The 24641-nt window shown below is 35.8% G+C and overlaps 4 protein-coding genes across 7 annotated transcripts; 2 read left to right on the plus strand and 2 right to left on the minus strand.

Annotated features, from left to right (window-relative positions):
* The first annotated feature begins 407 nt into the window (after positions 1-407).
* On the plus strand, positions 408-1517 carry LOC118740444 (trafficking protein particle complex subunit 4). The gene is made up of 2 exons (XM_036471994.1): positions 408-665; positions 737-1517. The coding sequence occupies exons 1-2, from the start codon at positions 491-493 to the stop codon at positions 1219-1221; spliced, it is 660 nt and encodes a 219-aa protein (XP_036327887.1). The 5' UTR covers positions 408-490; the 3' UTR covers positions 1222-1517.
* LOC118740443 (kinesin-like protein Klp68D) lies at positions 1518-4425 on the minus strand. Its single transcript, XM_036471993.1, has 2 exons — positions 4292-4425; positions 1518-4133 (listed from the first exon to the last, which is right to left on the minus strand). The coding sequence occupies exon 2, from the start codon at positions 4073-4075 to the stop codon at positions 1757-1759; it is 2319 nt and encodes a 772-aa protein (XP_036327886.1). The 5' UTR covers positions 4076-4133; positions 4292-4425; the 3' UTR covers positions 1518-1756.
* A 259-nt stretch (positions 4426-4684) lies between these two features.
* LOC118740442 (zinc finger and SCAN domain-containing protein 2) lies at positions 4685-9240 on the plus strand. 3 transcript variants are annotated; one of them, XM_036471991.1, is made up of 5 exons: positions 4685-4744; positions 4841-5178; positions 5261-5726; positions 5901-7392; positions 7484-9240. In XM_036471991.1, exons 4-5 carry the CDS (start codon positions 5931-5933, stop codon positions 8698-8700), a joined length of 2679 nt encoding a protein of 892 aa, XP_036327884.1. In that variant the 5' UTR covers positions 4685-4744; positions 4841-5178; positions 5261-5726; positions 5901-5930; the 3' UTR covers positions 8701-9240. The 3 variants fall into 3 exon arrangements, with proteins under 3 accessions (XP_036327884.1, XP_036327883.1, XP_036327885.1); XM_036471990.1 differs by having other exon boundaries at positions 4841-5171; positions 7484-8700; XM_036471992.1 differs by having other exon boundaries at positions 4841-5016; positions 7484-8700.
* A 1126-nt stretch (positions 9241-10366) lies between these two features.
* On the minus strand, positions 10367-18979 carry LOC118740445 (flocculation protein FLO11-like). 2 transcript variants are annotated; one of them, XM_036471995.1, is made up of 5 exons: positions 18705-18979; positions 12989-13471; positions 12564-12923; positions 12283-12489; positions 10367-12225 (listed from the first exon to the last, which is right to left on the minus strand). In XM_036471995.1, exons 2-5 carry the CDS (start codon positions 13396-13398, stop codon positions 11475-11477), a joined length of 1728 nt encoding a protein of 575 aa, XP_036327888.1. In that variant the 5' UTR covers positions 13399-13471; positions 18705-18979; the 3' UTR covers positions 10367-11474. The 2 variants fall into 2 exon arrangements, with proteins under 2 accessions (XP_036327888.1, XP_036327889.1); XM_036471996.1 differs by lacking the exon at positions 18705-18979 and adding an exon at positions 13613-13671.
* Positions 18980-24641: the final 5662 nt, after the last annotated feature.

The raw sequence follows: 24641 nt of genomic DNA on the forward strand, positions 1-24641 counted from the left end.
TCTACACGTTCAGCTACAGCCAGACATGCAAATGTGCTTTCAAATGCTCAACTTCAATCACATTTCGTTAAAACACGAGCAGTGATCGGGTAACAAACAATAAACTGGCGCAGAGACACGAGTTGGTCCGCTACAGCATGACAGAAGAAAACGTTTGTAAGTACTCCAATATACCACTAATAGACTACATGGTCCAACGATTTTTGCAGGGTAAATTCAACAGCGGAACGGTCTATCAGTGAAAAGACTATAATACATGTAAATTTGATTTTGACTTTAGTTCTTAGAAAAAAAATAACGGGAAGAAAAGCAAAAATAATATGGTGACCCTTTTTAGGGACTTTGAAAACTTGCTACGGCAACACAGCTGACTGCCGCAGTTTTCCAATAATTTCTTGTAGGGTCTTTTTTTTATTGGGTTACATTGTGATTACCCTTCAGCTTAAGAAGAAGATCTGTATTGAAAATTTGTAAATAAAAAGTAATAGAAATGATAATTTATGGAGTGTATATAGTAAGTAAATCAGGTGGACTTATTTATAATCTGGATAGCAACGTTCCTCGCATAGAGCAGGAACGTTCGTTTACATATCCTCTTGATTTAATACTCGACTATGATCCCAAAAAGGTGTCGGTGGTCTTCAACCGAAAGGATGGAATCAATGGTCAGTTTAACTATAGACTTTTATATTGGTTGAATAAACATGTATTTTCTATCAAAAAAACATAATCTTAGTGGGGCACGTTTTAATAGCTGTAAATGGAATGCCGGTAAATGGGAATACACTCGAGGATGGACGTGACGTCAAAACTGTGCTGGAAAACGCAGAGAACTATCCGATGAATTTAAAATTTTGCAGGCACAAATTGACTACCAATGAAAAAATTGTGCAAGCAAGTACGTTCTATCCCCTATACGCTTTTGCTAGTCAACTCAGTCCGGAACCTAAAAGTTCTGGTATTGAAATATTGGAAGCCGATACATTTACCTTGCATTGCTTCCAAACGCTAACAGGAGTTAAGTTTATTATAATATCGGAAACTGGTGAAAGTGGCATGGATATTTTACTTCACAAAATTTACGAGTTATATTCAGATTATGTTCTGAAAAATCCGTTTTATGCTTTGGAAATGCCCATACGCTGTGAATTATTTGAAAATAAGCTGAAGGCGTTATTGGATATAGTGGGAAGCTCAGGTATAAATAACTTGGACAAGTAAAAACTGTAACATTTGCATTGTTATCGTAATATAAGGTCTTTTAAAACAACAAAATAGTCACTTGAATGGGGTGCGTAGTTTGTTTTTATTGAAAAGCGTATTGAATATATGTAAAATGTTACGATCCTTATTACTAAATTGCACAATAAAAAAAAAGCATTCTTAAAAAATAGTAGAATCAACCAAATGTACAAAATAAATAAAAAACTCGGCATTCAAATTAGAAGTATTCGCTTAAAAAAGAAAAACAACAATGTATGAACTAATTAATACCATTAAAGTAAATGCTTTTAACATATTTTTACCAGGCGGCCGTAATTTTATTTCAAGCATTAAAATAATAAACCGGAGTGCATCTAGTCTATTTTCTAAAAGCTTTTTGCTTGCTTTGTTGCATTGTTCATCTTGGGGGTACAAGAGCCGTTCATCTTAACATTTACAATTGGTAATGCAGCATATCAACAAAGTACTTTGAATTAATAGACCATTTCATTACAATTTAAGGTTGCGATAACAAGGATACTTTCATCATCATCTACTTGTTCACTAATCCACGAGCTTTTGGATAAGCTGAGGCCGGTTTTTTGGACACTACACGACCAGTAGGCGGACGCCTATTCGAATCAATCGCCGAACCAGGAGAACCTGTGCCACGACTTGGCTTAATATTGCGTGCTGCAGTAGTGGCAATTGCTGTCACCCCGTTGGGTGTTGTAGGACTGCTATTAGTTGAAGCCAACGCCGCAGATGCGTTTGCACTGGCGTTAATAATGTTCTCAAGACGACTACGTATTGAATTGGTGTGGGAATCTACGATATCAATGTCATCTCCAGTTTGCATAGCTTGAGCTAATACGGCTTGCAGCGAGGCAGAAACTTTAGGTGAACGGTATTCCTGTGTAGTGCGACATGGCATTTCGAGCTCGTACGATACTATATTTTCGTTCTTGAAACGCAATGCTGAAAGTGCGTTTGTTTTAGCCTCCATTAATGCATACTCGGAAATGGGACGACGACGTTGCGAGTGAGAGACAGGACGTTTTGTTAAAAAGTTATGTTCGCCAACCAATGATGTTGCGGAGAACTTCCACTCTTCTTGTTCTTCATCGTACTTCGCCTGAGTATAAAGACGTTGCTTAACTTCCACTGGTACAAAATTATCAATAATTAATAATTGCCGCTTCAATTCCTTGACCAGTTCATTCTGTGCCATCTCTAATTCACGTAGATCCTGGTTGTGGTCGTATTTGCAGTCGTTCAATTCCTGCTGTAAAGCCAAGTACTTTGCATAGCATTTTGACAATTTTCTTTTCTTCAAATCAACTTCTTGCTCTAGAGATGTAACGGTCTCTCGTATTTCCAGAGTAGTTTCCTCTTGCAATTCCAGTTGCTGTTGAATTTCAATTTCACGCTTTTTGCGTTCAGCTATCTCAACCAGCTTTTTCTCGAGTTCCAGCTGACGCTCGCTGTATGTGTCCAACAAATTTTTACCTCCGCGCACCAGCTGCGATTCTAATTCTGCCAATTTTGTAGCCAGTTTCGCTGTCTCAACACGTTCACGCTCCAGTTCTTCGTTTGACTTTGCTGCTTCTGCTTCATTCTCTTTATCCGACTCGGGCTCCTCTTCACTTTCTTCCACTTCCATCTGCACAACTTCGTTATTTGCTTTTTCTTTCTTTGGTTTTCGTTGACGTTTCTTCGCTGTTTTTTCAGTACGTTGCTGTTGCTTTGGTGCAATAAGGAGTTTCAATCTCTCGATTTCCTCCTGATATTCCTTAAGCTTAGCATCCTGTGGATCTTCATTTTTAACAGGTTTGTTTTGAATAGTCTTTGCACGGGATGCGTAACGCAAAGTGGTCAACGTTTCGTTGTAATTATATGATGATGGACCAATATTGGCTATCATTATAGTCTTTGAATTGCCACCCAAAGAATCCTGCAGTAGACGAGTAAGTTTTGAATCACGATAGGGCACATGTGGCGAATTTTCTGCCAATGCAGAGATTACATTTCCAAGTGAGGATAGGGCAAGATTTATTTTGCTTGCCTCCTTCAACCGTTCAGCTGAAGCACCGGTTTTGGACTGACGTTCGCTTCCTGCCAAATCTATCAAATTAAGTTTTCCCACTTTAATAGTGTTTGTCTCAATGTCGCACATTTCAATGCGAATCATGAAAATGGCATGCGAACGTGAACTGTGTTCATTCATTTTGGTAAAGCCCACAGTACGATTCTTGTTGCCAATATGCATAACATTTAGCATATCGTCAACACTTTTACAATTAACGGCATGCAGATTGGGCACATAAACGCCCGAACCACGCTCCCGTACTTCCAAATGTTTTGAGTTTGGCTTTAATAAATCACGCAGTTCTTCCATATATATTTCCAAATAGCTAACGTCGACAAGAAATTGAAAGTTTTCGGTACGATTTATATGAAGCCAAATCTGTTCGAATGTTCTGGGAATGATTCCCTTAAGTTCATCGTGACCTCTCACGCCTTCCATAGTAAATGTTTTACCAGTGCCAGTTTGGCCATAAGCGAATATACAGCCATTAAAACCTTCAAGAACTGAGCTCACCAACGGAAATACAACCTCGTTATAGAGGTTGATTTGTGATGCACTAGCATCATAAGCAGCATCATAGGTGAACATTTTTGTTTGCTCCTTATTGGCTTCAATCAAATTCATAATCTCTACTACTCCACGATTTGGATACACAGCGACGACTTCCTCAGACCCCTCTGTTTGTTCTCGATTGCTGATGGGACGGCAACGCACCACCACTTGGACGCATTCATTAGGTATTTGGCTGTTTGCCGTACCAGGACGTCGTAGTCGTGCACTCATTTTAGATAGCTATAAGAAAGTCTTTGCGAAGTAGACAAGTGTTTGCAGCGGACGTTACCTAGCCAATACACAAAGATCAAGAAATCAATATCAATGAACACTGCATACGCTGTGAAGAATTGTACATATGTACCATCAAAAAATAAAGCGTTCTCTATATTTTATATAAGCATATGCAATATTAAAATGAATGCGAAACTTAAAATTATTTATTACCAGTATTTTTCACTGTCCTTTGATATTCTTTCTGAAATGATTACCAAGTCGAAAATGGTTGAAAATAAATCGATCGACTCTGATGAAATATGTGGAGGTCTAAGGCAGGGTGTTAATGCAAAAAATTGGTGATTGAATTGGTTCGATTATCTAAACTCTTTAATTATTGTGAGAACTTATTGATAACATGAACTTAAAAAATTTAAATATTTTAAAATATAATACAATTTTTTCATATTTTAGGCATACTAAAACTAAATTTTTAAATTTTATAAGTTTCGGAAATTATCGCTTGTAACACCCTGTAGTCTCCAATACCCACAACGTACCATGGAAACACGTATTTATCGTAGAAAATTCTCAGTTTCCTTCCAGAGCGTATAAGAAAAGGAAATAAAATTTCCAATTGGAGTTGAGTTGTTTGTGTGAAATAAAAGTTGTGCAAATAAAAATGTAAATATAAACAAATCGATTCATTTATTTAAAAATTTGACCACAAAGTTATAAAAGTTTAAACAACTAATGGCGAATTCAACTTTTCCATTAAAGAAAAAAGAAATGTAAAATTGTAGGATATTTGCAAGGCAAAAGAGCTGCGGAAATAGTCGACAAGTAAGATTTCAATTAAAAGATAAACTGGATTTGATTGTGGAGCAAAGAGAAGAGTGGAGGCGGTGCACTATTAGCGGTGCCAATCGAACCAGCAGGAGCACCGGTGCAAAGCGGTAAGGGGTACAGAAAGATCGAGCATTGCTCGCACTGGCTTGTTCGTTGTTCGCTGCTCGGTTTTTGTCTTGGCAGAGCGGGCTCGAATTTGCGGATTTTTGCGTCAGTGGTTGTCTGTTCCAGGCCAACTGCGCGGCAAGAAAATCATTGTGCCGTGAGTCGTGAGTTCATTGTTTTTGCTTTTTTATTCATCTTGCTTATGGTTTTCTTTTTTGATTTGCCTTCGCGACTTGCCGCCCGAAGAAAAATCAAGTTAACACGCAATGGCAATGGCTATATTGTCGGCAGTACTTTATACGGCAGGCACAGGTAAAAGCGTTGCGGCTTCAAATAACGAATCAACGAATATAAAAACTACATTGAAAAATACGTGAGTGGTTAAGACTTGGTAGATGGTCTGGCTGCTTGCCCGACTGCCTGTCTTCGTGCTGCTTGGGTGATTCAGCCTCGAGTTCGAAACTACATACATAAGCCGCAGAAGTGGCAACTGACTACGAGCAACATCAATACCTATAATAATACAACGTACATACATACGTATGCTTCTGGTGCTGAAAAAGACGAGAACGACGAGTCGAGACAAAAGTAGAAAAGCACACGGCTAAATTAAAAAAAAATGTTGCGGTTGTGGTAAACTTTCCTCGTTTTCTGGTTTAAGCTACAGCGCGACCTTTTATAAATTTCTTGTATAAGACCAACAAATTGATTGGTACGTATAAATAAATATGTATGTACACATATAAAGTAACTATTTTTAAATTACATATTTCCAAAGTTTCCTAATAAATAACTAATTTCCTTTAATTTTTAATAACATATCCATAATCTAAATACCTAAGTTTTTGCAATTGATGAGTTTTCGAAAGTATTCCTTAAATTGTAGATCCGGAAAATAACAACATAAATATTCAAAATGGAAATCCTCATGAAGTTAAAATGTTCACCTTCTGGGTCGACGCACGGTAACAGCAACAGCACACTTTCCACACTCAAAGTCGTTGACCATCATCATCAATTAACACAACAACATGCGGCTTTGCCAGTGCCGCCTCAAACAGCATCACCTTCACTTGTTCGCTTGCCTTCGCAAACAAATGTGAACTATAACTCCACATCAGTGCCGATATCGCTGCATACAGTGCCTCGCATGTCAGCAACAAGACCTTGCATGAACTACTCGAAGCCCCTGGAGTGCTGCAATGTCGCTTCTACTCAACAGGAAATTGAACTATTTGATGTACAGTGGGACCAACAAGGAAGGCGCGGTATTACATACGAGGTCGCAATGCAACGACCACAGAGTTGCTGTACAAACATCGCCAGGAGTAACTTATTTGAATCAAATGCCTGCTGTAGTGGTCCATGTACCTTATCGGCATATGGTACATCGCCAGCTCTATCTCACCCAACGGCTACGGCTACATTATCACAGCCTCCGCCTTTACAACAGGCTCCATCTGTACATCCTCCACCTCTGGCTTACCCAATAATTTCGGAGTTTGAAATTATACCAGCTGCAGATATTAATACGCACTACGAATACCAGGAGCCAGAAGAGAATTTTATTTCTATAGAAGATTCCAAAATCAAAGGTTTGCTATTGAAAATTGGTCGTGAAAGTGCTTTAGAAAAGAAGAGAAGCAACACATGTAAGAACAAATCGGTGGGCAATGCAAAAGAAGAGGAGGTATTTTTTGAGATTATTGATTTGGATGATGAAGATGATCGTGAAGAATTGCGGCAAATAAGGGATAAAGTGGAAAATGCTGCAATTAAACGGGATTCACAAAAAGCTATAGTACATTCGGCCGTTCCAGGCAAGGAAGCAGGTAAACACAGAATCAATTCCCCCAGCATTAGCCTCATTCCAAAAAGCCCACCGGCTAACCAAAAAGCCGAGGTAGTGTCACAGCAAAAGAAAAAAGATTCGTCTAAGGAACGTATAATTGCACATATCGAACTATCTGATAGCAGTGATTCTGAAGCCGATCAATGTGGTAAATCCCCTGGAAATATTGCCACCACTGACAACAAAGTAGATGCAGATGCCTTTGAAAGTGACACAGAGGATGATGAATTGTCGTTTGCCGCTGCAGCTGTGAGTTGTGAGCTGAAATGCGACGATGATGATAACTACGTTACAAATTCGAATGAAGTTTTTAGTGCAGAAGCGGATATTACCAGCGGCGATGTTGTTGTTATCCATTCAGATGATGAAAATGCGGAATTTATAGATCAACATGAAAAAGGAGTAGAGAGGCATTGGGATGATTTAGATAGACGCGAAAAGTGTCGACAATTTTTCGAATGCTATTTGTGTGGCAAAAAAGTTCAGTCAAGTTACAATTTACGAAGACACATGATGATACATACGGGTGAGTAGATTCTTATTAATTATTTAGTTATTCGAGTATATATAACTAATAGCGTAAAAAAAATATTTATCTGAACTTACTAAATTTATAGGTGAACGTCCATTTGGCTGCGATATGTGCGATCGTCGGTTTCGAGAGTACAGTGACCTCAAAAAACATCGCCGACGACACGCAAATGAACCGAACTTCGTATGCATGGTGTGTCGTGTCAAACCACCAACGATGCAAGATCCAACGCGTTGCAATGATTGCGATTCGAAGACAAGCGCTATAACAGCAGCAATGCGTCCACAGCTTTCCGTATCGCCTTCTGCCTCACCAGACAAACTTCAAACATCACCATTATCTACGTCGCCGCCATTACCATTGCCACAACTTACCGCAAAGCCTCCAGTATCTAGTGGTCGGATATGGGATGTTCCAGCAACTAGTGCGGTATCCATTGTAAGTTCTACTGCAACAAATAGTAATAGCAATATAAAAGGATCGTCAAAATCTGTACAAGAACCAACCACCAATTCTTCATCTCCCAAGCGACCTAGCTCGACAACTTTGCTCAATTCGGAAATGCCGTCGTTGGTGCCTATAAATGCGCCGATTACAGTTCAAAAGACAGTAACCACCAGCACGCAGTTACTACTTGACAACATTCCAGTTGTTCATCGGCATAACTACAATCAACAAGGCATTGTAACACGTAAGGAGTTTTCTTGTCCGTTGTGTCAGCGTCCATTCGGTACGCGTCACAATCTGAAACGCCACTTTATGATACACACCGGCGAAAAGCCATTTTCTTGTAATAAATGTCGCAAGCCGTTCAGAGAATACTCAACGCTGAAGAAGCACATGGTGACACATCAACGAGATCGGTATTATAAATGTCTCCATTGTCCGAGAAAATATAGGGACTACTTAGAGTACAGTGAACATAAGAAAGCTCACGCAAACGAGAATGATGATGATGATGATGATGACGATGCTAATTTTGACCAGCAACAACTAAGTTCGTCCAGCAGCACATCCAGCCCGCAAAAGCGGGCAAAAACCCGCTACGATAGTAGTTATGATTCAAACGAAGAAGATTCTTCCACGGAAGATTGGCTCGAGTGCTGCGAGTGTAAACAACGTTTCACAGAAATCGAATCGTACACCAAGCATTTGAAAGAACATGATCCATCTGTGTATCTCTATGAATGCTATATTTGCAAGAAAACTTTCGAACTACGCGACGAATTAGTGGAGCACGTGAGTGCTTGTAAGGAGGAACTGCGCGAGACTGCATTACAACGAGCAACTTGTTTCAATTAGAAATACTTACTCTTCCAAAAGTAACATACTAAGCGAATCGTCTAGAATTATGCCGGCCAATGCAATTTTTGATACATCGCAGCAAGACTGTGGAGGAATTTGTATATCAAAAGGTAGAAAAAAATATTTCTTCTAAAAGTACACCTCCGGTGCAGTTCTGATATGATGAAGCTTATAACGCATCTGATATTCGACAGCGGGCTTACAAACCTCAATTTGTCGGATAACAAAAAGACGCTAATCACAAATCATAGTAGAAGCTCAAATAATACATAAATTCATACATACATACTTATATACCGAAGATAGAACCGGCATCTGAAATAAATGTACTATCATTCCAGATATTTTTATAGCAATATTAAGCAAAATGAAGGTAGTAAGAAGTACTTAAGCATTCCTGTTTTGTTGTAATTAACACTTAAACGATCTTCCTTTTGCAAAATGTTTCCCAGTGACATTCCATTTATATGTATACATCAGGGTTGTTGCGAATATTATTCCGAAATAAAAGTCCTTTCTGGAAAATAAACAAACCGCTTATCGAAATTAAACAAGTTTGGTACCAAATTAAAGAGGACTTTAATATCTTTATAACTGAAATGTCTAAACAAGGAAAGCCACATAGTTAAAAATATTTCAATAAAAAATGTTATTCAAGTACCATAGAACAAACATTGTGTCAGGTGTATGCATTTCTTTAGTATTAAATTATAAAAAAAATATAAATTAAGATCGTTCGTAATTTCTGTTTAAAAGCTATTTCATTCCTCTTTCATATGATACCAAATTTGTTTAATTTGGACAGGCGGTTTGTTTATTATCCGGAAAGGACTTTTATTTCGGAATAATATTCGCAACAACCCTGGTATACATATGTATTTAACTTCATGTTTATATATGTATACATACATTAAGTAAATAAAATATTTCCAGTAAAATTAAAAAAAAAAACACATTCAAAGTATTATGAGATTAGATAAGTAGATGTTAAAAATGATATTAAAACAATTGCTGTACGACTATTTTTAGTATTAAAGCATAATATTTTTGTATACGTTTTGCAGAAACAACGTATTTCTCTTCAGCATAACTTAATTCCACATCAATAGTTAGAGAACAAGCTCTGGAATTTGTGTGTCAATTGTTCCAAAAGCTAAAATTGCTAAATCCAAACATGTCGTACTAGAAGCATATTTGTAAAAGCGTATGCATTTTACACTTTAGTGCAATATGCGACATTAGATCAAGGACGAGCTAAAACTAAATATATTCTTGTTGCTTGTAACATCCTAAAATTCAATGTATTTAAAAAATGCTTATTATAAATTGTATATTATATGTATGTATTATCGAAAGCTATAGTTCGTCACACCCATGTTCCTTAACCTGATCTACATGCTACTGTAAAATTTCCTCCTTAAAATGTCTCGAACTCTTACGCTTTTTTGTAGTATAAATGCTGTTTGCAAAACATTTTGTGATTCTAAACGTTTTTAACCTTTTTGGTCTTAAATATTTTTAAGTTTTAAGATATATGTATATCTTAAATTTATTTATACGCAATTTTATATGTTCACCCTTCCTGTTATTTAAAAATAATAAAAACAAAGTACACATACATACATATGTATATATTTTCATTATTTTTAAATTGTATACATTTTATTGGTTCAAAAAGTTACATACATACATGTTGCAACTAAACTGATATTTTAAACGTGCTCTCTTGAAAGCTCTTTTCAGATGTTAGAATCTCTCCAACAATGGACAAGATTTATTCCAACTATTTCTAAAGTTATTTTATTTAATAATGCATGTAAGTATAAATCGAAGTTTAAAGTTTTCGAACAGAATTACATACATCTGTATGTTTGGCAAATTTTAATTACATTATTAATGCTTATACATGTGGAAACATGCCTTTTTCTTTACCATACTAATATCTAATCGACCGTTCGCCAAAGTATTATTTGATTATTTTATGTATATAGGCTTTTAAAAACGACACAATTTTTATTAATTAAATAGCTTAAATGAAACGAAATAATTTTATTTTAAACCAGCAAATGCCACTTGACAATATGCTTACACTGTTTGCCAAATTATAATTTATAATTCGATCTAGTCTTTACGGCGTCCGTTACCAATTTAGGTAAACTAATAAATATTTTCTAAAAGTATATTTACCAAAAAAGAGAACAAATTTTTTTCTTTTTAACTTGTAAGCAAAATTCACTTTACGTAAATTATTCTAATACAAATAAATACATATAAACATACTCGGGCAGGTTCTGCAATTCACTTCCGAGTGAAGTTCAACCCTTGCCAATTTGAATTCAAAGCGAACTTGACTCAAATTCAGTCGGAAGTGAATTGCAGAACCTGCCGGACTGACTTAAAATATCGTACTAATTTGTATATGAAATTCGAATTAAGGGCAGCCAAAATATTCGCACTGCCCATAATTGGCATGACAAACAAATATTATAGCAAATAATTATAACATCAATATGTGGTGACAACTAAACTCTACAAAAATGAGTTGATAACAATAAGTGATGGCGAAAAATAGAATATGTTTGTAAACTTAAACGAATAAGAAATTTCCAGGTATGTAATTCTAATTATTATAAGTAGTAGGTACGTAGCCCAGCATAATTTTTGCTTAATATCAGGGGCAAATCAACATATTCAGCATATGCAGAAATTAATTCTTGATTAATTATTAGATAACTTAATTTATTACGAAAATCAAATATCAACCGTTTTATTTATGATCCGCTTGTGCATGAAGCGGAGGCAACATCAGCCGTGTTTACAATCAGAGCAGGGGAGCTTGCGCTGGTGTTGTTTACGTTAATACTATCATTTTGCTCACCAACCCCACTGCTTACGATAAACTTTTTGTGTCCTGTTAAACCCTGTTTGTTTATGTAGAAGCTCTTCTGTACTGCAAGTGGACTTGTACTAATATCGTCAACGTTCAGTCTATTAAGAAAACTAGCAGCGGCTTTAGAGGCGCTATCGCAGGAAGACGATTCGATACTGATACTTGAACATCCACCAATCGAGGATGTTTCACTCTTCATGTCATCTAATAATGTAGCATCATCTTGTATATCTGTGCTCATTGGTTGCAATCCATTACCTCCGCTTGCATCACCACTGCCTACGGATGCATTACTAGTTGTCGAAACAGTGTTATTTGTAAGTTTGTCATCATTATCCGCAATGGAAATGCCTTCGTCAATACTACCACCTCCAATGCACATAGGCTCACTGCCACCAGAAACGGAAGAAGTCGTTGAAGAGGCGGATGAACATATACCTAAGGTAGTAGTTGAGTCGATGATTCCACCACTTACGCTGCTACTCGGCGATGAACATGCTGAATTATTATTTGTATTGTTGGTGCACAACTTTGAAATGAATAGCTTTGGTGTTATTCGACCATCATATGTGCCAGAATCTGGACTGGGGCATATTGAAGATGGTGACTGACAAACAGGCGAAGTTCCCCGACTAAAAAATAATAAATTAGAAATCAAACACAAAGTTTGAGTTTCAGCTTAACTCTACCTCTCGGTAAATATTTTCTTTAATGGTGGTTGGGAGTATACATTCCAATTACTGCCAGGGCCACTGTCATCCAGCTCAAATTTACGTTTAACAGGGCCTAACTGCGAGGGCCGCATAGCAATTGGTGACATTGAGCGACGCGTAGCGAAAGTACGTCTTGTTGGCGATGGAGACAAGCCATAAGGAAGCTTCATTCCGGCGCGATTACTGTAGGAATGGAGTAAGCGCCAATTATATATAATTTCTTCTTTTTTTTTTGCAATAATCAATAGTTTTAATACCTTGTTGGGCTTGGACTTGAACAACTTGCTGTCGCAGAGGGCAACATGACCTGCAAGGGATTGCTTAGCTCCTCTGATTTACAGGACCAATTTTCAGCAACTAAAGTCAAATCCTCCCAACTTTGTGACATCTGCATGGCACTGTGTATTTCACGTTCATGATTTGCTTCACGACTGTTTACCATGTCCACGCACTCCTCTTGGCGCAATTGAGAAACTCGTGGCGTGAGACACAGTGGTAAACCACTTGCCGCAGCAGCACTGCCTGCAGCACCAGCTGCTCCATGCGGTGTATAACTAGCCGAATAACGACGAGCTCTTGGTGCAAATATATTAAACATTGGAGCTGGTGATACTTCTCTATAATTTATAAGTGTTACTAAATGTTAGACATTCAGAAAGCTTAAGTTTTGTTAAAATAATACCTTGAGGAAGGATTTGAACGTGGTATTCCAATGTGCATATTATGACTGAAATTGTTACCAGAAGAAACATCTCCAATAGTATCACGCATAGTAAATGTTTGACTCTTCTTTGGTGTAGCTAGCGTCTCTTTGGGGTTAGCTGCGTGTCCCCCGTTGCGCATCGCCAAAGCTGCGGCTGCAGATCGAGTTGTCATAGAAGTGGATGAAGGACCAGCGCGTAATATTGGCACACTCAAACAGCGTTTTAAGGTTTTATTATTTAATGGTGCAGTTATACCCACTGTGGACTCCCCAAAATTTACAGAGCTTGATGCTATCCCGATTGTTTCTGCGTTTGAACTTGTAACTGGTCCTGCGGTTATTGTTTGTGGTGGTCCATCAGCTGCTTGATTAGATTCTCCTAAATCCATTGTGTTCTTGCAATTTTTGACTTCCGACACACTGCTGTTACTTGGTTTATTCTCACTGATCTTCACTGCAATACTGTATAAGAAAAGAACATAATTATTTATCGGATTATGCACGACCTGCTAGTTGTAGACAAATTTGGGAAACCCAGAGGCGGGTAGGCAAACAGGCAAGCAATCGGACGGCTCGCAACCTGCTGAGCTGTTAAATACAAACCGACCGCTGGCTGCTCGTCTCTGCACTGCGATGTGCGCGGTGCTGCCAGATGTTACTTAATGGATTTATCAATGTGAAGTGTTTTTGCTCGCCTTGGTAAAATGTTAATCTACTAGTCATATGTAAATAGGAATGCTTTAATAGGGTCATAATGACACTATTAGACGCAATCGCATTTCAAGGTGATATTGGGGCGTATTCTGGTTTTCGTACGAATCGAACATCATGATTTTTTTCCAATCATCTTCTACACAAAAATTTCAAATTTTCGATCCGTACGAAATCAAGAATTCGCCTCATCGGTTGCCATTTATATTTATTTATTTTCAAAAAATTTCAATTAAAATACAGTTCATTTTCTAACAAAACTCATAAAAAACCAAGTTTGAAACTTTTAAAAAGACAACAAAAAGACGCAACAAATTTTCACCCAAATTTCAGACTTTTTTTCAGATGTGTTAGAATTTTTTCGAGTACACAGTTTTAAAGCCCATTAAATTTTAGTTTGTAACAAGGCGCATCAATACAAAGTGGTGTTGATTGAACAGCTGAATGGATATTTTTGTCTCTACACTAGTACCTACAGGACGAAACGGCGCAACTTTAGGATGTCAACAAAACGAAATTACGAAAATTATCTCCCATTCCCTTTCGTTTTGACATCCAGATGTACCAAAAAGCAATAAGAAAATACACGGAACTTTTACTTATATGCAATTGCCACCACCTTGTATGGATGCGCCTTGGTCTGTGATATGCAAGTTTCATGTGGCTAAAACTTACCGTTGATTTTTTAGATTTTTTTGTCGCATTTGCTTCCATACAGCGAAGAAATTCTAAAAAATCAACGGTAATATTTAGCCACTTAAAACTTGCACAATATTAGACTAAAATTACATGGACTATAAAACTGTGGACTCGAAAAAATTCTAACACTTCTGAGAAAAAGGTTTGAAATTTGGGTGAAAATTTGATGCTTTTTTGTAAATTTCTAAAAATAAATATATAAACGTGAGTGGCAAACAATATCACTTTGAAATGCGGGTGCTATTGTATTGGCCAATAATGTATATGCGTTCGATCAATAAAATAAAAACAACTTAGAAATAATAGGAAAAAATTGGTAAATTTATTTTTTCGCAACTGGATAATATAGCGTTTCGATGATACACATGTACAGGTTGATCCATATAGGCCTTTTTTTTCTTTTTAAATAAAATACTTAAAACAGAACTGGATGACGGAATCTTTAATATTACCGGAAATAAAATTCTCGCACATTTACTTTTTAAAAATAATTTTATTAAAATGTTGCCTGTGATTAGGCTATATGTGGTCCACACGGAAGGTCCAGTTTTCAATTACTCTCTGATATCACACGATAACTTGCTTAAACCAAATGTTGCCGACGTCACAGGCTTCAATTACAAGCAACAAAAAGGCAGTTATCATGGTACGGTAGCGCTCAATATCGACGATTATGGTCTGTCAGCGGTCAACATTGGAATGAATTTATTTTTAAGAAGTAAATGCCAGAGATTGTTCTTTCGGATAACAATAAAGATTACGACATCCAGTTCCGTTTTAAGAGTTTTAGTTAAGCAAAGAAAAAGGTATAGCTGGATGAGCCAATATATATCGAGGGCTTATATTCTATACGATATATCTGCAATTTTTACAAAAACTATTCCCCATGATAGAACTCATCTGGGACTTCATTGTCACCACTGATTATAATTTTAACTTTGCAATTTAATAGATAAAATTTCCAAAAAGTGATATACCAGGTGTGCATTAACATCATCGATGAAATAAATATATATAAGCCCTCGATATATGTATACATATACAGTGTCGGTCAATAGCAGCATATTTGTAAGAATTTTCAATAAAATACAGTTCATTCTCTAACAAAATTCATATAGACTCAAGTTTAAAACTTTGTAAATGGAACAGGTTTTCACCCAAATTTCAAACTTACTCTCAGAAGTGTTAGAAATTTTTTGAGTAGACAGTTTTATAGCACATTAAATGTTAGTCTGATGTGTGCAAATTTCAAGAGGCTGAAAATTCCAGCTGATATTTTAGAATTTTTTGTCCCATTTGCTTCCATACAACGAATACACACAATTCATTTTATTTTGATATGAAGAAACCCGCAAAATTCTAACCAATCAACGGTAATTTTTAGCTACTTAAAACTTGCACACTATTAGACTAAAACTGAATGCACTATGGAACTGTGTACTCAAAATATTCTAAACTTCCACATTATTACACAAAAATGAACTGTGTACTCAAAAAAATTCTAACAATACTGAGCAAAAAGTTTGAAATTTGGGTTGAAATTTGTTGCTTTTTTTGTGGCTGTTCAACAAAGTTTTCCATTTTTAAAACACAAATGGTAACCAAAAACAAACGACGCATCAACTTTGTTTCTGATGCGCTGATTACTCTAGCGATGCGTTTCGATAACTTTTCGAAAAGTATACATTGTCAACCAATTGTAGTTCGGCGTTATGGAACATTACACTTTGTACGTATGCAATGCAATTGACGTTTTGGAAGTCAGCCATATTGTACATATCTGAGTTCGTATCGTATCACAGTTTGATTTCGAGTATGAATAAACTTACTTCTAGGGTACAAACTCGCGTTAAAATTAGAAATAAATGGTATGATAGACAATTGACTGAAACCAGTAAGGAAAAGTTCAAGTTATACCAAAAGGCAATAGTCCCAGGTGATTGGGTATAATATAATGAAATAAAGAAAAGGTATAAGAAAATGATTAAAACTAAAAAAATACAATATTTGGAAGACAAAGTTGATATAAATAGAAATTATAGTCGTTTGATGTGGAAATATTTGAAAAATATTGTCAATAGCACTGACAACAAAGAAAACATCATGGAAGTGCTTATCAATGGCAAAATGTACACAAATAGTAGTGAAATTGCCGACAAGTTAAACACCTTCTTTGTGGATAGTATCGTCGAGATAAATAGAAATATAGAAAACATTGACGGGGACTTGATACGCCAGGAAAATCGTCGAACTACTTTTACATTTGATGAAATTAGTACAGATGATGTTATCTCTATTGTTAAGAAATTCAAAACAAAAATTGGTGGAAATAATATATTAACCGAGGGTGTGAGTAAAGATTCCGTGGAATATGTGGGTTACTTTTACGCCCAGCTAGTAAATAATAGCCTGCGGTCAGGGACTGTACCAAATGAATGGAAAACTTCGACCATAGTCCCAGTAAAAAAGATTAAAAATACCATTAAAGCTGAGGAAGTAAGGCCAATAAATACCCTCCCTAAATTGGAAAAAATATTGGAAACGGCTGTAAAAAACCAATTAACATACTATATCGAGTCTAATAATATACTCATTAAAGAGCAATCAGGTTTCAGGGCTAAACACTCATGTGAAACTGCTCTAGTCATGGTTCTATCACAATGGAAAGAGGACCTTAATTCCATGATGAATATTGTACTGTATTCATTGATCTCAAAAGAGCCTTCGAGACAATTGACAGGGATATTATGTTGAAAAAACTGGAACATAATTATATAGAGATTTCCGAACTTAATTGGTTCCGTAGTTTCCTCTCAGACCGAAAGCAACAAACACTGATTGGTACATCCTTATCAGCGAAGGTAGCAGTTGATATTGGTCTACCACAAGGGTCGGTACTAGCTCCAATACTTTTTTATATTTATATCAATGATATAAAATCAAATTTGAAACACTTTAAGGTAAAACTGTTCGCTGACGATACTATCTTAACGATTAGCGACAGGAACATACCTAATGCAATGGTAAAGATGCAATTATTGTTTATACAAATGGTTGTGTGCAAACAAACTTCAACTAAATGTGACAAAAACTAAGTCTATGATCATATCTAGGGCAGTCAACGTCAACGTAAACTTCAGAAAAAGCAAAATAGACCTATGCGATTTATTTTGAACAAACGCTACGATACACCCATACAGGAAATGATCGCAGAGTTATATTGGTTGAGCATTAAACAGCAAAAAGAAACTAGTTCTTTCCATCCGTTAAAGCAGCATGACTCTGGATCTCGTCCATTCAGTGCGCCTGCCTCTAAAGTGGTATGGAGAAGAGTCGGCTTGGAAACTAGTCCTTTCCAACCGCCCCGTATATGTACTGTGCTGCTCGGAATCTCGTCCATTCCGACAGTTCCGAAAATATGATACTCTTAGATATTTATTATTTATTAGATACATATGCATAAGCTAATTTCACCTAGATTAAAAGAAAAATTAAATGAATAAATTTGGACTTTGTAATTTTTGTTATATATTTTATATATATACATATATAATCTAAGCATATAATTTGTTTTACTCAATTTACTGAATCGCCGCTTTAGGTACCTTTCTGTATAGAAACAAGTGACGTGCTCCCCGCGCAACTATCATTTATAGGGTTGAATCAAAAGTTGACCGAAAAAAGGCAGCTGACCAACTTCATTGAAATTAGTTGAAAGGGAATTTACACCAGGCACCTTGCATTCAACTAAAAGTTGCATGTAAAATCGCGTCACGTAAATTCTCCATTGTTTTGTAAGAGCATTTTGTCTTGATATATTATCTCAGCCCATGTTGATTATTTTCGAAGAAAACAATAAATTATATAAAGCCGTTTAAATTCATTTACTTGCATTTTCAGTTTACCTTTTTTGGAAAATGCCCATATATTGGAATAATTCATACTCACATCAATTCAGTTTACTTTAATTTTAGCGAAAATGTTGACCCATCGTAAAATTTTAACGTGAGCGATCATTTATATTCATTTATCAAAAACTAACACTTTGTTAAATTTGGGTAAAATATGGGAGTGGATAAATTTATTTATTTGGCAGATGGCAACATTATGCGCATCGACGAATGTCAATTGATTTCGTGTAGCGAGCACCATTTTCAATTACCAATATCTTTAGAAATATGTATGATTTTCCACAAATTTTACTATTTTAAGTAACTAAGATTCCTATATTTTAAGTTCCTGTAAATTTTATATAATACTTATATCGCATTTTGAAGAAATTTACCTGCAAAATGTTATCCTTTCTCTTCGTTTTACTTGCTATCGTAAATGCACGAACAGCTCATCAAACATCCAAACACCTACCAAAGCACGATTTTCACAAACAATTTTCACTGTGCAATTGATGAGCTATTTTCACAAAAAGTCTTTAATTCTTTTATTTAATGTTTAAAGTTAATCTAGTGATTATTTTTCACAAAGAACTCAAACGATTTAATTGGTTTTTCTGCCTTTAAAAAATACGAAAATTCCGTAGCTGCTGACATCTCTGCTACTCTTTTCAGTTACTCGCAAACTTTCTTAATACAGCGAATGCCAAACTGTTATCATTTCCATTCAGCAATTTTAAATTCTTTTTTTTCAATCTACTAATGAAATTTTGAAATTGAGAACTAAAAAAAAAGTTTAGTATTTTTGAAAACCAAATGAAAATAAAATTTAATTTTTCGTAAATTTTCTTAGAATCAGGAAAAAACTCTCATATAACAATACTTTGATTAATTACATACCGTACATACTAGGGATGATTCGAATATCATATTTTTCACATTCGCGTAAAAGCTATAATTAACTTAAGTCATCGTTTTATAAATTATTAGAACATTGAACCAGTGCTTAACCTATACAGTGTTTTAATCTAGTAGCCAAAGTTCAAAAGAGCATATTACATTTCAGAAAAAGTAATTTTGCTGCCTTTTCTCCCACAGTGGCTGATCGTGAGCTCGATTTTGATAGACATTTTATTATGTGGTTATATGTGACAAAGCTAGGTACTTTCACAAAAAAAGTACAAAAAAAATCAAAACTGACAAACTATTCTGAAATTAATCAAATTCGCTTGAAACTCGTTACTCGGGGGTTTTCGGTGTCGCTGATTACGAATCCGATGTTAGTTTTTCAAAATTCAAAATAGCGGATCCAATATCCATTTTTGATTTTCACATGAATCCGAAAAAATTTTAAAATTTTCCTCCATATTGGATCCGCCACTTTGAATTTTTAAATACCAACATCGGATTAGTAATCCGCGACACCAAAAGCCCCCGAGTAACGAGTTTCAATCCATGAAAACGTTCAGAAGCATCAAAATCAACTTGGTAAACTTCAAAGTCGTTTTTCTCGAAATCGTTTTCTGAGCGCACGTCCCTTTTAACTTTACGTGTCACATATATTGTTTTTAAATGAATTATATTTTTATAAATCACATGTTTTGGACTCCGAACGGCAGTTTTTCATGGCCGAAATACACTTGGCCGTTGCCTGCCGAGGGGCGACCGCTGTTAAGAAAAAACCTTTTTTCAAAATTTTTTGCGATGTTGCTTGGACCAGGGCTTGAACCCAGGCGCTGCGGAGTGGAAGCGCGCACTGCTTACCACTACACCACAGCGGCCACCAAAAAATATAGATATAGTATTCATAAAAAGTTTTAAAATTAAAATTAATTATTATTTATACACTTAAAACAATTATAGTAACATTTTGAAAGCAATCGACATTGAGCCTCCGCAAATTGGACTGCTCAGTCCGCCTAAAACCGGGTTTGTATGGGTAAGAGGGGTAGAGAGTGCCCGAAAGGCATAACAACAGTATTTTCGACCAAACGATTTTTTATATTTTGTCTAATTAGCTAATTGCATGGGCGCTCTGAAAAGATGAATCTCATTTCATTGTTATCTTGTTAATAATGAATATGTTTGAATAATTTTAATGAATAGTTGCGTTCGATAACAAAATTAGCCAACACCAGCCAACAATCAAAATCAAGAGAGTAAGCGAAAATTCTCTCCCAAAGAGATGAAAAAGCAAAAAAGTAAACGAACAGGAAATTAGCCATTAGTTGCGTTTTTTTACTCATTTCCAGTAAAATCCAGTAAAAGTTTTTACGAATTTTCATGTTTTGGCGTTTTCGTACGCAAAAACTTGCAAAGTAGGGGAAATTGAGAGAGCGAAAAATGACAGCTGAAGTTGCAAGTTTTTACTGGATTTTACTGGATAAATTTTTACTTGTAAGAAATTGCCAGTACGAAAAACAGCTGATCGCATGTTGCTGTATGAAATTTAAACTAATAAGGAAACTGTTTGTGGATTTTTATTGTGGAAATTTTCAAAACAAACATATTTAAATATAAAATATATCGTTTTATTGGGAATATGCTGCGAATAAACAACCAATTTATCAGCTGTTCATGAAACTTGCAAATTATTACTGGAAAAGCGTTCGCGTACTTTTTTGCAAATTTTTTCTATGAGAGCGAATTCTTAGAAATAAAGTTACTGGAGAGTTACTGGCAAGTTACTGGATAATTTGTAAAAAAACACAACTATTACTTGCAAAAAACCGGAAGAAGAAGACACACCAGCTGACTTTGTTTATGTTTTATTTGTAAACAAACTGGAATTCATGTTGCCTCCATAGAGAAAAAAGGAAATTGAACGTTCAATGTTCGCCAGGAACATTTCTAGAAGTAAAAACTAGTTGGCGCTATCATAAAGTCACATAGCAGGCAGCCAAAAAGCATACCAAATACCAAAACTCGGAAAATGCAATTTTGTTTGTTTACAAAAATTGCAACCATATGTTTTGTGATCATATGTTTTCGTGTTGGATAATTTTTATACCCGAGCGCACTTGTGCACAAGGGTATATTAATTTTGTTCACATAACGGTTGTTTGTAACAGCCAAAACGAATCGAGATAGATATAGACAAATATATACATAAATGATCAAGATGAAAAAAGAAATCGATTAAGCCATGTCTGTCTGTCCGTCCGTCTGTCCGTCAGTGTCCGTCCGTGTACACGATAACTCGAGCAAAAATTGAGATATCTCAACGAAATTTGGTATGTAGGTTTCCCTTAATCCAAGGTAGGTTGGTATTGAAAATGGGCGAAATCGGACTTTAACCACGCCCACTTCCCATATAACGGTAATTTCCAGAAATACGAAAACTGTGATATTTTAGTAACTACTGAAGATAATTCACTCAAAATTGATATTTACAATAAATTTTTGACGAAAAATTAGAATATTATACATTTTTGGAAAATGGGCGTAGCCACGCCCACTTATGGTTACATGTGTATATCTTAGGAACCGCTGCACTAATTTCTTCCAAACTTGGCACAGTTGTTGGCCTTCGCACAGCATACCAAATGGCCGAAAATTTTTAAAATCAGACAATAACCACGCCCACATCCCATGTAACGGTAATTTTCGGAAATACGAAAACTGCGATATTTTAGTTACTGAAGATTATGCACTCAAAATTGATATTTACAACAATTTTTAGACGAAAAATAAGAATATTATAAATTTTTGGAAAATGGGCGTAGCCACGCCCACTTATGGTTACATGTGTATATCTTAGGAGCCGCTTCACCAATTTCTTCCAAACTTGGCACAGTTGTTGGCCTTGGTACAGCATACAAAATCGCCGAAAATTTTTAAAATTGGACGATAACCACGCCCACATCCCATATAACGGTAATTTAGAGAAATACAAAATCTTCGATAAATCAGTAAATATTAAAGCTAATTTATTCAAAATTGATGCTTGCAACAATTCTTTACCAAGAAATACGTTTATGGTAAAATTTTGGAAAAGGGCGGGGCACCGCCCACTTATGATCACATTAATGTATATCGGTAACCGTTCTACCAATTTGTACCAAACTCGGTGTGGTTATTGTGCTTGCCACATGAAAGCAAAGCGTTGAAAATTATTGAAATCGGACTAAAATTACGGCCGCTTTTCATATAACGGTAAATTTCAGAAATGCTTGAAACTTCAATATTTCGAAATTGAAGGACGCCAATTTACTCAAAATTGATACACCCCGGCTTACCATCTAGCGGTAGGTTTCGGAAAGGTGAAGAAACATATATTTAATACTTGCGCCGGGTATTTAATGTTCGGCTCCGCCCGAACTTAGACTTTCTTACTTGTTGCTGACCAAAATTTTGCCAGTACAAAATGAACACTTCTCTTGCATCAAAATGAACGCTTGCGCTCTCAATTTTTGTGTGTTGGATAATTTTTTGTCGTTATCGAACGCCATCCAGTAAAAATTTGGAAAGACTATTACAAATTTTTGACTTGTCGAACGCACCTAATGTTTGATTCATATTTTCTTACGCTGCACACAAGGCAAAATTGACGATTTAGCTGGACAAAAATAATTAACGAATAAAATTGATTTGGGGCGTGGGAAATTAATATTTCACGATGGTTTAAAACCATTTAAGCGAAATAACAGCATTAATAAAAATGTAAATTTACCGACAACTGCGAAATCGTGGAACATGATGTTTACATTTTGATATTTACATGAAATAAATAAACGTAACGGAAAAATATTGTACAGGTCGCCTTGGACAACAAGGAGGTTTCGTAGCAAATTATAAATTTTAAGATTCATCGTTTCGCTTTTGTATTTTGAAATTTTTTATTTGTCCATCAGCCGATGCGAATATATTATTTTGTAGCTGTAAACCAAATTCAATCACTCCTAAAGTGATGTAAAGGGAAAGCCATGATACAAATATAATAAGGTAGAACCGCTGAGAGTTACTTTTAAAATTCTTGACGTTTTTAAACCATTTAATTTTTTAATTTACTCACAGACTCACACACACATTTTCATTTTCAATCTCACGCAACAATAATGGGCGCGTTTCTAAGACGTAGCTATTGTTAAACTGTTGAGTGTTTGTCTTCGAAACGCACAGTTGAGTAGTTCCGGTCAGCTCAACAGTCAGCAACTTTCCGCCATTTTTTCAAGCGGAAAATTTTTACGCTACCTGAACTCAACGTGTTGGGCTTAGCCTAAACAGCTGATCGCAAAGACGTACGCCGCTCGTATTAAATTTAACGTCGCTTTGTTAGGTGGCAGTTGCAAACAAATTATTCTATTTTATATTACTGATGTTATAAAGTAACTAAAATACTATACTATACTAATACCACGTTTCTAATATATAATTATACACTGTTTAATTCATTATAACATTGAAAGATTTTTTCAACACGGTGGCAGCTCAGCGTTGAATTCTAAATACTATCGGCGCAACTATCTCTTTTTATTGCAATTTCATTTGTTTACATTTATCAGCTGTTCATTTGGCAGCATATTCATCAAACCGTTTCTAAGACGCAATTGTTGGGTCCAACAGTTGCCAACAGTTCGTAGCAGTTGAGCTAAATAGCCATGATGCAATAATACAAGATGGTATCAGTTGTGACAGCTCGATTTGACACTGCCTTAGCTAAGTAGAATAAGAAGAAAAACGGGAAGAAATGAATCCCCAAAAACAAAATTTCATATTTTCCTATAAACAAAATTTGCTTTTTTATAGTATATTCGTAATGAAATGAAAAAAAAAAAGATGAAAGACCTTTTTGAGAAAACAAAATGTGTATACCGAGAAAAAATAAAAAAATTCTACTATATTATTAGGCAAAGAAGTGTTAAAGAAGTAACACTGTTTCACCTAAGGCAGTCCATGATTCAATAATACAAGGTTCGATAAACTGACAGTTGTCTCTCTCGCACCGCTCCCTTAACAGTGGCACCGTATTGCTTCTTTGCAAATTTACTTGGAAAAAGTGTAGCCAATTTTCAGTTTGATTTCGCTAACCGTTTGCTAAATATTGCATTTTTTCAGCTTTTCGTTGAATTGGAACCACTGTGCAGCACACCAGTGTAAAACTACCAGGGCCGCCAATTTAGCTCTTTTCCCGTCAAATCTGACTTTTTCGAGGTCCATTTAGCGGCAGGAAATGAGAAATAGCGGGAAGCGGGAAATCCAGCTTTTTGGGAATTTTTTTTGACAAATTTTTAGCTTTTTCCCGTATATAATATAGTACATACATATGTACTTAAAATTTATTTATTTATTTATTTAATTAGTCAAAAAACACAATGGTTCTTACTGACTAC

The sequence above is a fragment of the Rhagoletis pomonella genome, unplaced genomic scaffold, assembly GCF_013731165.1.
Source record: "Rhagoletis pomonella isolate Grant_MI unplaced genomic scaffold, Rhpom_1.0 Rhpom_scaffold_00006, whole genome shotgun sequence".
NCBI lineage: Eukaryota > Metazoa > Arthropoda > Insecta > Diptera > Tephritidae > Rhagoletis > Rhagoletis pomonella.

Bases quoted from the DNA above. Each gene is read 5' to 3' on its own strand.
- LOC118740444 (XM_036471994.1), top strand. From the start codon at position 491: ATGATAATTTATGGAGTGTATATAGTAAGTAAATCAGGTGGACTTATT. The intron at 666-736 runs GTCAGTTTAACT...ACATAATCTTAG, and splicing joins CCGAAAGGATGGAATCAATG to TGGGGCACGTTTTAATAGCT.
- LOC118740443 (XM_036471993.1), bottom strand. From the start codon at position 4,075: ATGAGTGCACGACTACGACGTCCTGGTACGGCAAACAGCCAAATACCT.
- LOC118740442 (XM_036471991.1), top strand. From the start codon at position 5,931: ATGGAAATCCTCATGAAGTTAAAATGTTCACCTTCTGGGTCGACGCAC. The intron at 7,393-7,483 runs GTGAGTAGATTC...CTAAATTTATAG, and splicing joins ACACATGATGATACATACGG to GTGAACGTCCATTTGGCTGC.
- LOC118740445 (XM_036471995.1), bottom strand. From the start codon at position 13,398: ATGGATTTAGGAGAATCTAATCAAGCAGCTGATGGACCACCACAAACA. The intron at 12,490-12,563 runs GTATTAAAACTA...CCATTCCTACAG, and splicing joins TCAAGTCCAAGCCCAACAAG to TAATCGCGCCGGAATGAAGC. The intron at 12,226-12,282 runs GTAGAGTTAAGC...ATTATTTTTTAG, and splicing joins AAGAAAATATTTACCGAGAG to TCGGGGAACTTCGCCTGTTT.